The 11,764-nt window shown below is 43.9% G+C and overlaps 1 protein-coding gene across 1 annotated transcript in view; it reads right to left on the bottom strand.

Moving 5' to 3' along the window:
• Window positions 1-6,576: 6,576 nt before the first annotated feature.
• LOC109888897 (cat eye syndrome critical region protein 2 homolog) overlaps window positions 6,577-11,764 on the bottom strand; it is a 62,530-nt gene continuing 57,342 nt past the window's right edge. Inside the window, exons 17-19 of the mRNA XM_031823002.1 lie at window positions 9,838-11,713; window positions 9,670-9,737; window positions 6,577-9,551 (exon numbers count right to left, since the gene is read on the bottom strand). Coding sequence (XP_031678862.1) covers window positions 9,689-9,737; window positions 9,838-11,713 — 1,925 coding nt within the window. The 3' untranslated portion in view covers window positions 6,577-9,551; window positions 9,670-9,688. The remainder of the gene's footprint in view (window positions 9,552-9,669; window positions 9,738-9,837; window positions 11,714-11,764) is intronic.

The following is an 11,764-nucleotide window of genomic DNA, read 5'->3' as shown; positions in this document are numbered from 1 at the left end:
GGCAATTTACTTTAGACTGAGATGTGAAGATCTTAGCAGAAATGTTGATAGACGAATAGGATGCTCTCCAGTGACTTCACTCAATAGGCCTATATACAAGTGGATTCTCCAGTGACTTCACTCTAATAGGCCTGTGGACGACAGTATATATACTTAAAGGTAGATTTTGGGCACAAAAATGGACCAACTACGCCTCTTTCTCAATTTTCAAACAGAAATGGGTCGTCCCTTTGGTGGCTCATCGATGCTTCATTCTCACCATGCACGCTGCAACCAACATAGTTATTTTGTTAGCTAAGCTAGCTGCTGTAGCTAGCCAGTAACTCCTCCAGTATGTGTTAACGTCATTTCACAGGATTTGTTTTTTGGTGGAAGCTGCAGAGATCGGTAAGAAATGGCACTTCAGCCAAATATCGTATTCAACATTTGTAATAATTTTTTATTCATCGGTTAAGCATAAAAAAAACAGGTATGATCAGTTATAGCTTATAGCTGTTCTTTTGGTGTTTTGGCCCAAAATTGACCTTTAACATGGACAGTGCAGTCAACATATGCATGTATAAGAATGAAGATGAACAATAATAATGAATTTGAATAATTGGATAACTTCACGAAGTGACAAACTCAAACCTGTCACAGTCTCACAACGCTGTTATTGATCAAAAAAGTAACAGGGTTGAGTGTGATGGGGTTGACTTTTTCGCCTTAAAATGGCCGCTGCTGCTCATGTGGTGAACAGAAGACCACATGGCATGCATGAAATTAAGAAATTGCATACATTGTTGCAATAAAAAATAGTTTTGATAAGTAATAGTTCTTTATTTCATGTAACAGAGTTGAGTTGTTGAGCTTGACAACCCCATGCTTCGGCGGTCGCCTATAAATATTGTTCAGTTTAAAGTTTAGAGCCACGACTGCAATGAGACCAGGCTGGGCTACGCGATGGTTTGACACGTTGGCGATTTCAATGTAACTACCAACGTAACAAAGATGTATTTAACAACAATTCAAAAGTGTAACAAAGTAACAGAGATCGCGTTCACACTGAACAGATGGATACATATAACACGTTGTTGAACATTGCCTCAGTGCCTTAATTATTATTAGACCATGTTTCTCACCACTTATTAAGAAACCTGTCCGTGAAAGTGAAGTGATGAATTGGTGCTCCTATATTGCTCTATAATAACAACTAGCCGTTTTCGGTTCTGTAGCCTATAAGTGTACCACTACCTCCTACTCACTTCCCAAAACAGCGGGTCACCCGGTCTCGCTCGTTGGGGGGGTTGATTCACATGTCAAGTGGATGAAGCTGATGAGAGGAGACAACATGCAGTGCCACAATAGATTAATGCTTTGTGTCGCAGACGTCCTCTTGTTTTGTCTGTTTGCATTTCAATAGATGCCATTTTTCAGTTATTTTAACGGACTGTCAGTGATACAAGGAATCAGAAATGTGAACCTAATTAACCTTCATTTCAAAGGTTGTTATTTAGTGTAGGAATTTGTATTTCTATGGTTATACTGAAAAAAAAGAACTGCATTTTAGCAAACTGAATAATTAATATAACACCTTCACAAACCTGATCGACTTAATAAAGCAAGAGAAATCATTATAAAAAAAGGTCAAACAGACCATGCCAATACAATAGGCCTTCCTGACACTTTTGGAACCAAGACCTTCATGTCATTCAAACTACACACTGTAATTTCTCGTGTGTTGTTACTTATGCTACCAGGGGTAAAAATTGGTCTGGGGCGAGATCCTGCAGCTATACTCCAAATGAGCAGCCTGGCCTCAGACTAGACGTAACATAGTAAACGTAAATATGTATGTTACCACACCAAATGTAACATAAGACAGAAGGTCACTTAAGGCAAAAAACTAAAGGACGGTGGTTGGTTGGGGTGTTGCGTTACAGACATTAGCATTTGAGCTAATTAGCAACTTTAACTACTTAATACTTTTTAGCTACTTTGCATGTTAGCTAACCCTTCCCCGAACCGTAACCCTTTAGCTAACCCGTCCTCTAACCTAGCTAACATTAGCTACCTTGCTAACCATACGAAACGTAACATGTCATATTAAACGGAGTGTCTCAGATTTACGTACAGAATAATACAAAATGCTCTGAGACCAGCAGCCAGTAAGAGCCAGGTGCAGAGCCCAGTACCTTTGGTTAAGCAAATTTTGCAATATCGAATGAAAATTGCTGCGCACATTTAATTTTCCTCAGCCAACACCACGAGTAACCAACAGCAAAATCAGAATGGTTTACCTATTCAATTGGTCAGCTTGTCAAACTCCATGCAAGAAATATTCCCCCAGAGGCGCTTTAAAATTTGCAAGTGCCAGAGGGAGAAACATCTATGCCCAGCGACTGCACATTTCTTAATAGTTGCGGGAAAACACTTTTGAAAGCAGTTGATGGCCACTTAAAATAGCAGGGTCACTGCTATCTATTAGCCTACTAAATGTATTTCTGTGTACCATTTTCCAATATTCAGTTGGTCATAGTCTCTCAACTAGGCTACTTTATGGTGTGCCAAGCAGGTATAGTGACCATGAACAACACGAGAAACATTTATTTTATTATGTTTGGCAGTGACTGGCTGTCTCCTGAGACTCTTTGCAAAGGACCTGACGACAGAAATCCGGGAGATGGTGAAGAGCCTGCTGGATTCAATTGCGGCCACTACCTCCACTGGCAACCAAGACACCGGCACAGCCTTCAAGAAAAGCTCAACCCAGAGACCCTTCGGAAGATTTAGACCCTGGGTGCATGGTCAAAATGGCATGCCGGTGAAGAAACCAGAGATCTATTAGCAGATGACACACCTGGGCAACCGCTGCTAGCCCACCTATTGCTGCGGCTACCCTACTATGCTGCTCAGCCCGTGTACTACAGCACTTGGCTGAGCTCCCCCCAGTACAAGTATGTATAGGTATACTGGAGAGGAGATTGAGGTGGACCCTCAATGAATACTTCACCATCAAGTACTTCATAAGGGAAAACATCCATCAAGGCACAAGCCTGGTCCTACATGGAGAAAAAAAAATAAAGCTCTGGGAAAAAAAGTGAAAAATATTGTGTATTTATTTTTTGACAGTTATAAGGTTGCATGTCCATAAGTCCATGCCTTGCACATATGGATCCACAGTTACTGTACCTGAACACTGGAATTCTGACCATTTTATTATTTGATTTAACATCGATTATAAAAGTGTACTAAAACGAGGACAATGACAAACACTTCAAGACAGAAACATCAATGCAGAAGCCAGGTCTTAGTTTTTTTTTCCAATTCCATTTCCCAATTCATCAAGGCATAAACAGTCTTGCATTATTTAAATAATCAAGTCAGAAGCCTTACACCTACGTTTCTGCCATACCAGTAGGCCTATCCGATAGGCTACTCCTTTACAAGAAACTGTCCTTTGATAGGCCTAAGCATATTTCAGTAACATCAACCAAGCCTCAGCTCTCCCTCCCTCCCCTATCACCAAAGAAAATGGAGAACAAGCAACATACTTCAATTCAGGAAAAGTTATTTATTCTAAGAAATGTGCAGTATAGAAAATACAGTCCATTTCCAAAATAATCTATGTCAGTCAGATGAAACATACAGGGTCTTTTTTGATGCTGCCATGCTACAGAGGTAAATGTCAACTGCTTAAAAACAAAAAAACAACCAAAGGTAACATTTATATAAAAAAAGTCAAAATGTACAACATTTAAGAGCAAATAAATATGATTCACATTTAATCAAATCTAGATATTTTACTAGTGCAGACAAACTGGATGACAGAGTAGAAGTGGAGTGAGTGGCATACAGACTTCCATGTCTTGTGCAGACTACACATCAGCGACAACAAAGCTGCATAACAGTATGATAACCTCACAGACCATTTACAACTACACTGTCCATACATGGACAGCACAAATGATCACACTACCTACGAGAAGACCTCATCTAGTACTAAAAATCCCTAGCAAGTAAAACAATACATCCTTAAACAGCAGGGTTCCCCAACTGGCTCGCGGGTGGTTTTATTTGGCCCCCCAAGTTTTCTGAGCAAAACTTGTTCCTAAGAATTCCCACGGATAATAGAGAGATACATGTGATCATATACAAATGTAAGCAAGGTTTGAAATGATGTTTTAGGTGAAATATATATTTTTGGCCTTTTTGCGGTCAAATTGCAGTATACAAATGATTTGTAATCATGTTCCGGCCCACCGACCATTCGCTCAAGAAAGAAAATTGGCCTGCGGCTGAATCTAGTTGATGATCCCTGATATACAGTATCCTGGGACAAATCAAAAGTCTCACAGCTTCTAGTATTTTCCTATATTCATCCCTCCTTGAGCACATTTCCTGTTAATGCCATAGGTGTCTATAATTGAGGGAACTACACTGCCATCTCTATGCTGCCTAACACAGATCCAGTAGAACCACAGGGCCCAGGTTGTCTACTCACCACACAATGTGGCAGGAAGACATGCAATCTATACAGCTGGTGAGACAAGATCATATTTAAAGAGCCCTTTTCTGACGACCTCAGACATACGCCCTTTAACAACCCCCCCCACCGGCGGTAACACAAATAACCTTACAATACAATGTTCCAAGGACGGGTCCGCTATACTTTTGTTCAGGACAGTAACATGACTTGGCACTGGGAAAATTAGACATAGTCATGACAATAGTAGTGTTAGGCCATTTGTGTGCTGGGGACTGACTCTGGTGAGTGGAGGGACTTAGTGGATGCCAGTGAACTGGCTATGAGGTAGATTAATCTGTTGCAATCACTATACCTGTGGGGCTCCCAGGCGCAACATGGATATGATAAGATGGGGAAGACATCAATCTACACAGATTAATTGTTCAAAGACAAAAATCACTCACCGTGTACAGTACCAGTCAAAAGTTTGAACATACCTACTCATTCAAGGGTTTTTCTTTATATTGTAGAATAGTGAAGACATCAAAACTATGAAATAACATATGGAATCATATAGTAACCAAAAAAAAGTGTTAAATCAATATATTTCTTACTTGTTTAATTTTTTATTTTTTTTACTCGATAAAGTCAGTTAATAAGAACAAATTCTTATTTACAATGACGGCCTACCCCAGCCAAACCCGGACGACGCTGGGCCAATTGTGCGCCGCTCTATGGGACTCCCAATCATGACCGGATGTGATACAGCCCTGGATTTTTTTTGATCAAAGTAGCCACCCTTTGCCTTGATGAAAGCTTTGCATAGTCATGGCATTCTCCCAACCAGCTTCATGAGGTAGTCAACTGGAATGCATTTCAATTAACAAGTGTGCCTTGTTAAAAGTTAGTTTGTGGAATTTATTTCCTTCTTAATGAATTTGAGTCGATTAGTTGTCTAGGGGTGGTATACATTAGCTAGCCCAAGTTCATATTATGACAAGAACTGCTCAAATAAGCAAAGAGATACAGTCCATCATTACTTTAAGACATGAAGCTCAGTCAATGCAGAAAATTAAGAACTTTGAAAGTTTCTTCAAGTGCAGTTGCAAAAACCATCAAGCGCTATGATGAAACTGGCTCTCATAAGGACAGCCACAGGAAAGGAAGACCCAGAGTTAGCTCTGCTGCAGAGGACAAGTTCATTAGAGTTACCAGCCTCGGAAATTGCAGTCCAAATAAATGTTTCAGAGTTCAAGTAAGACATCAACATCAACTGTTCAGAGGAGACCATGTGAAAGCAGGCCTTCATGGTCAAATTGCTGCAAAGAAATCACTACTAAAGGACACTAATAAGAAGATTTATTGGGCCAAGAAACACAAGCTATGGACATTAGAATGGTGGAAATCTGTCCTTTGGTCTGATGAGTTTGAGATTTTTTCAAATTTGAGATTTTTGATTTCAACCGAGGTGTTTTTGTGAGACGCAGAGCAGGTTAACGGATGATCTCCGCATGTCTAGTTCCCACCATGAAGCATGGCACACTTAACCAGCATGGCTACCAGTGCATCCTGTAGCGACACACCACCCCATCTGGTTTGCTCTTTATAGGACTATAATTCTTTTCAACAGGACAATGACCCCACACACCTCCAGGCTGTGTAAGGGCTATTAGACCAAGGAGAGTGATGGAGTGCTGCATCGGATTACATGGCCTCCACAATCACCCGACCTCAACTCAATTGAGATGGTTTAGGATGAGTTGGACTGCAGAGTGAAGGAAAAACCAGGCAACAGGTGCTCAGCATATGTGGGAACTCCTTCAAGACTGATGGAAAAGTATTCCAGGTGAAACTGGTTGAGAGAATACCAAGAGTGTGCAAAGCTTTCATCAAGGCAAACGGTGGCTCACTTTGAAGAATATCACATATTTGGATTTAACACTTTTTTGGTTACTGCATGATTTCATACGCGTTATTTCATAGTTTTGATGTCTTCTTCACTATTATTCTACAATGTAGAAAATAGTAAAAATTAAGCAAACCCCTTGAATGAGTAGGTGTCCTAACTTCTGACTGGTACTGTATAGTGGCAATGACAAGAGCAACAATAAACAAAAAACAAACTGGAATGTCGAAAAACTCAACTATTCCAATTAGTACAAAACGGAATAGATATTTTATTTAACCCTAAACAAAGCAAACAGGTTGGCAGTGAGAAAGCCCCCCCCTGTCACAAGAGGACCAAAAATAACACAGAATCTTGCAAAAACAATATTGGTTTATCAGTTTCTTCACATAAAATTAGGTTGATTCATTTGTCACAATTCCAGTCATATTTCCTTGTCCTTCAAATAATTAATTAAAATACCCGTATAAAAACTGTACACCCTGAGGACATATAAAAGGTTAATTGAATTGGGGAGGATGAAGCACTGACGTGAAGAAATAATCATGCATGGGTGCAATTGTGGATACAATCTTAACCGTTACAAATAGAATAATAAAACTCACCATAAAAAGGAGCTACAGTGGGATTACCATGTTAGGTGTTATTTTTCGCCAAATGTATGGAATGCAATACATGGTCCAGGTTAAATGAAATGGGCTGTAAAGATGACAACATTAACATTAAAAAAAAGACCTTAGCATACATCAATTGTTGATTCTAACTCATGTTCACTTAGTGCGTATACCAACCAGCAGGACACATGGAAGTGTGGAAAACCATCCAACATAATTCCCTAGTTTGAGACAAGAGGTCAACTACAGTGAAGAGTTACAGTTGAAGTCGGAAGTTTACATACACTTATGTCGGAGTCATTAAAACTAGTTTTTCAACCACTCCACAAAAGTATTGTTAACAAACTAGTTTTGGCAGGTCAGTTAAGGCATCTACTTTGTGCATGACACAAGTAATTAATCCAACAATTGTCTACATATTCCAGTGGGTCAGAAGTTACCATACACTAAGTTGACTGTGCCTTTAAACAGCTTGGAAAATTTCAGGAGATGTCATGGCTTTAGAAGCTTCTGATAAATGATGTCAATTAGCCTGAGTCAATTAGAGGTGTACCTGTGGATGAATTTCAAGGCCGACCTTCAAACTCAGTGCCTCTTTGCTTGACATCATGGGAAAAATCAAAAGAAATCAGCCAAGACCCCAGAAAAAAAGTCTAGTTCATCCTTGGGAGCAATTTCCAACAACAGAACAACAGCAAAGGACTTTGTGAAGATGCTGGAGGAAATGGGTACAAAAGTATCTATATCCACAGTAAAACGAGTCCTATAGCGACATAACTTGAAAGGCCGCTCAGTAAGGAAGAAGCCAATGCTCCAAAACCGCCATAAAAAAGACAGACTACGGTTTGCAACTGCACATGGGGACAAAGATCCTATTTTTGGAGAACTGTCCTCTGGTCTGATGAATCAAAAATAGAACTGTTTGGCCATAATGACCATCGTTATGTTTAGAGGAAAAGGGGGAGGCTTGCAAGCCGAAGAACACCATCCCAACCGTGAAGCATGGAGATGGCAGCATCATGTTGTGGGGGTGCTTTGCTACAGGAGGGACTGGTGCACTTCACAAAATAGATGGCATCATTAAGGAGGAAATTATGTGGATATATTGAAGCAACATCTCAAGACAACCGTCAGGAAGTTTAAGCTTGGTCGCAAATGGGTCTTCCAAATGGACAATGACCCCAAGCATACTTCCAAAGTTGTGGCAAAATGTCTTAAGGACAACAAAGTCAAGGTATTGGAGTGGCCAGTACAAAGCCCTGACCTCAATCCTATAGAAAATGTGTGAGCAGAACTGAAAAAGCTTGTGCGAGCAAGGAGGCCTACAAACCTGACTCAGTTACACCAGCTCTGTCAAGAGGAATGGGCCAAAATTCACCCAACTTATTGTGGGAAGCTTGTGGAAGGCCACCCGAAACAGTTGACCCAAGTTAAACAATTGAAAAGGCAATGCTACCAAATACTAATTGAGTGTATGTAAACTTCTGACCCACTGGGAATGTGACGAAATAAATAAATCATTCTCTACCTTGTTCTCTATTTTATTCTGACATATCACATTCTTAAAATAAAGTGGTGATCCTAACTGACTTAAGACAGAGAATTGTTACTAGGATTAAACGTCAGGAATTGTGAAAAACTGAGTTTAAATGCATTTGGCTAAGGTGTATGTAAACTTCCAACTTCGACTAATATATATATATATATATATATAAAACAAGCACCAACGTAAAAATTCCAAGGCCACTCCAGTATGTGTAGACTATCCCTAGTGCATAGCAGAGAAGGCTCTCTGCAGGTCTATATCTATCATTCACACATACATTCAACAAAAAGTAAACGGCAAGGCCCGTCTGTCGACAGGGTTCTGATGACGGCTTCTCTTCAGTCTTAAAGTTCCTCCTTCTCTACACCTGAGTTTAAAAACATTTGGGGAAAACCCCCAAAGAAACAATAACACCAGCCCCCTCTTCTCATCACCGGATCCATTTTTCTCTTCTGTAGAGGTTTGGACAGGACCGAAGGGGCTGGAGGTCCATAGGAGAGCTATAGTCAGGGGAAGAGCCTTCCTCCAGACAAAACCCAATGACCAGTAGCTTTGTCCAACCAGTGTAAGGCTGCAGACAGAGGAGCAGGATCTCCAGATGTTCTTGCAGGAAGGGACCAGCTGTACACAGTCTGAACTGGAAGTCCACTGGCAGACAGAGCCATGTCTCTGCATAGAGGCAGTCTCAGTGAGGGTTCCACATGAAGCAGACAGACAGCCCGAGGGGCAAAGAACTCATTCCCTAAAGAGATTCTCAAATAAATATGTTTCCCTTGTCTGCACACACTGCATATCTTCTGTCTGATGCAGTGAGAGCAGTAGTTACTGGTGCCCCTTGACACAGACAGACAGAGAAAAGACAACGGCCAAGACTCCATTTTGAGCCGCTCCACAGCAGAGAACATCATGGTTCCAACAGCACAGTCACATTTAAAGGCTTATGACAGGAGACACAGGCAACCACACAGGTTATCGTCATGGATGGATGAAATGCAGGCACTGCTTTGTGTACAGGTGTTTGTTGCTTTTGTCCTTCACCTGGATTGTGGGGAAAAGGAATGAAAAAAGGAGATTAATCATTGAAACATGACAGGGATTCGGAAATATTGATTGGTGATAGCCCTTAACCCCCCGCCGCCATTGAATAATCACTCACCCTGCGCCCACAGAGTTGCTCAAACTCCCTGTTTACTGCTGGGACCACTGGGAGACATCATCTGTTGCCTACAACATTACATAATAGATATCAGTGACCTCCTCTTCCTAGCCATCAAAGCAAAATAACAAATGAACAGTTAGAATCTCCAGTGTAGCTTTTTCTTACCCTGGGTGAAGGAAGTGTTCGGGCGCCAGGCCTCTCTGCTGGACCATCATGCCCTGGAAGTGGCCTCCGGCCTGGGGATGTCTGTACATGGCCATGCGGGTCTGCCCCGGGGGAAAGGGAAGGTGCTGGGGCCGGTGCAGGGCTTCCATGAGGTGGGGGTGGGGTCTCTGGGGGGCATAGTGTCCACTGGGGTAACCTGGCTGGTTGGGGTATGGAGCATGGGACATCATGTGGGGAGGCGGGGCCCCGCCCTGCTGCATCCCAGTATGCACGGCTCGGGAATCGTACAGGAAGTTGGCCACGTGAGGTGGGGGCTGGGCACTCTGGCGGCGTGCGGCAGCGTTGTGGCTGTCCAGGTCCAGGATCTCTTTGGGGCTCTCTGGCTGCTCTGAGCTCTCCTCCACCCGAGCAGGCTGATGCTTCACAGGGCTGCCGGCCTCCCTACTCTCCTTCTCCACAGATCCTCCACGGGGGCCCTCGGGCAGGGGATTGGGGGACATCAGGCTGCCCCCGGAGCCTTCAGAGCCCAGGGGGGAGCCCATGCTGCTGCCCTCCTTCAGGCGCCCATTGACGTTGGCACTAGTTGCAGGCAGGTAGGTGTTGGAGGGCATGGGGTGGCGAGGCTGGTACTGCTGCTGCCTGTGCCACTCCTCGGAGGGGTAGCCCCCCCGGATGTTGCCCGGGGGCTGGGGGTAGAAGTGTTGCTGCTGGTACTGGGGGTACATGTTAGGGTGGCCCTGGGGATGCTGCTGCTGGGCCATGTGGTATGGATAGGCAGCTCCTTGCTGGTGGTAGGTGGGGTAGCCGGCAGGGTTATGGTGGGGGTTCATGGTCTGGGGAACAGGTTGGTTCGGGTAAGGCTGTTGATTTGAAGGGGGCATGGGTTTGCCCATAGGTTGACCATAGTGCAGATGTGTTGGGCTGCCCATGCCATATTGACGCATGGCTCCATTGTCCTGGCCCTGGGAGTGGGGAGGCATGGCTGGGTTGTGTCCAGGTGCCGGTCCCCTTGGGCCCTGGTTACCGGGTTGTGTCTGTTGTGCCTTGGGACTGAACGACTGTTGTTTATAGATGCCATTTGGAGGTCCAGACTTCATCATGCTGGAGTTACCACAACTGCCTCCAGAGTCCCTCCTGCTAGTGGGCTCGCTTGGCCTCTGGTCATCTGGGCTGGGCTGGGGAGGCAACTGGGACACAGGGTGGCTGGGGGGCAGGGAGGTGAGAGGTGCTGGCTGGGATGGACCGGGGCCAGGCTGGGCTCCCTGGGGGGCACTCTGTGGCATTCCATGCATAGAGATTGGTTGAGGAACATTCTGCGCCACATGTGGAGGTGTGTTCTGAGAGTTTTGTTGGTGGGGGTTTTGGGATCCTTGCTGTGGGGCATTTCGAGTGATATGTTGAGGGATGTTTTGTTGCTGTGCATTCTGGGTATTGTGTTGATGGGCGTTCTGAAGACGAGTGGCATTCTCTAGGATTTGCTGGGGGGGGCTCTGGGTAATATGCTGTGGAGGATTCTGGGAGTGACGAGAGTTCTGGGAGTGAGGTGCATTGTGGGGGTGAGGAGGATGAACAATGGAAGGGTTGTTCTGATGAGGGGGAGTCTGGCTGACAGATTGTCCTCTGCTCTCCCCCTCTTGGTTGTCGTTTGTCTCTGAGCTCTGTGGGAGTCCCAGCCCAGACGCAGCCTGCTCCCGGGTCCCGCTAACCCTCTCCTGTGATCTGCCCCAGTTTGGAGCAGAGGGGCTCTGCATGCCCCGAGTGGGGCGACTGGGAGGCTCTGTGGGACGGGGGAACGAGGTGCGTTCCTGTTCAGATGGGACGGGGGTTACCAGAGCTCCTGCATGGTTGTTGGATGTTTTGGAATCTGACGTGGACCCTGTCAAGACAGATCATTTAGTGAGTGGAAGGTTGTTACAGTGAAAACAAA

The sequence above is a fragment of the Oncorhynchus kisutch genome, linkage group LG4 (assembly GCF_002021735.2).
Source record: "Oncorhynchus kisutch isolate 150728-3 linkage group LG4, Okis_V2, whole genome shotgun sequence".
NCBI lineage: Eukaryota > Metazoa > Chordata > Actinopteri > Salmoniformes > Salmonidae > Oncorhynchus > Oncorhynchus kisutch.
The sequence above is the reverse complement of the archived record's forward strand: the minus strand, read 5'-3'. Positions and strand labels throughout refer to the sequence as shown.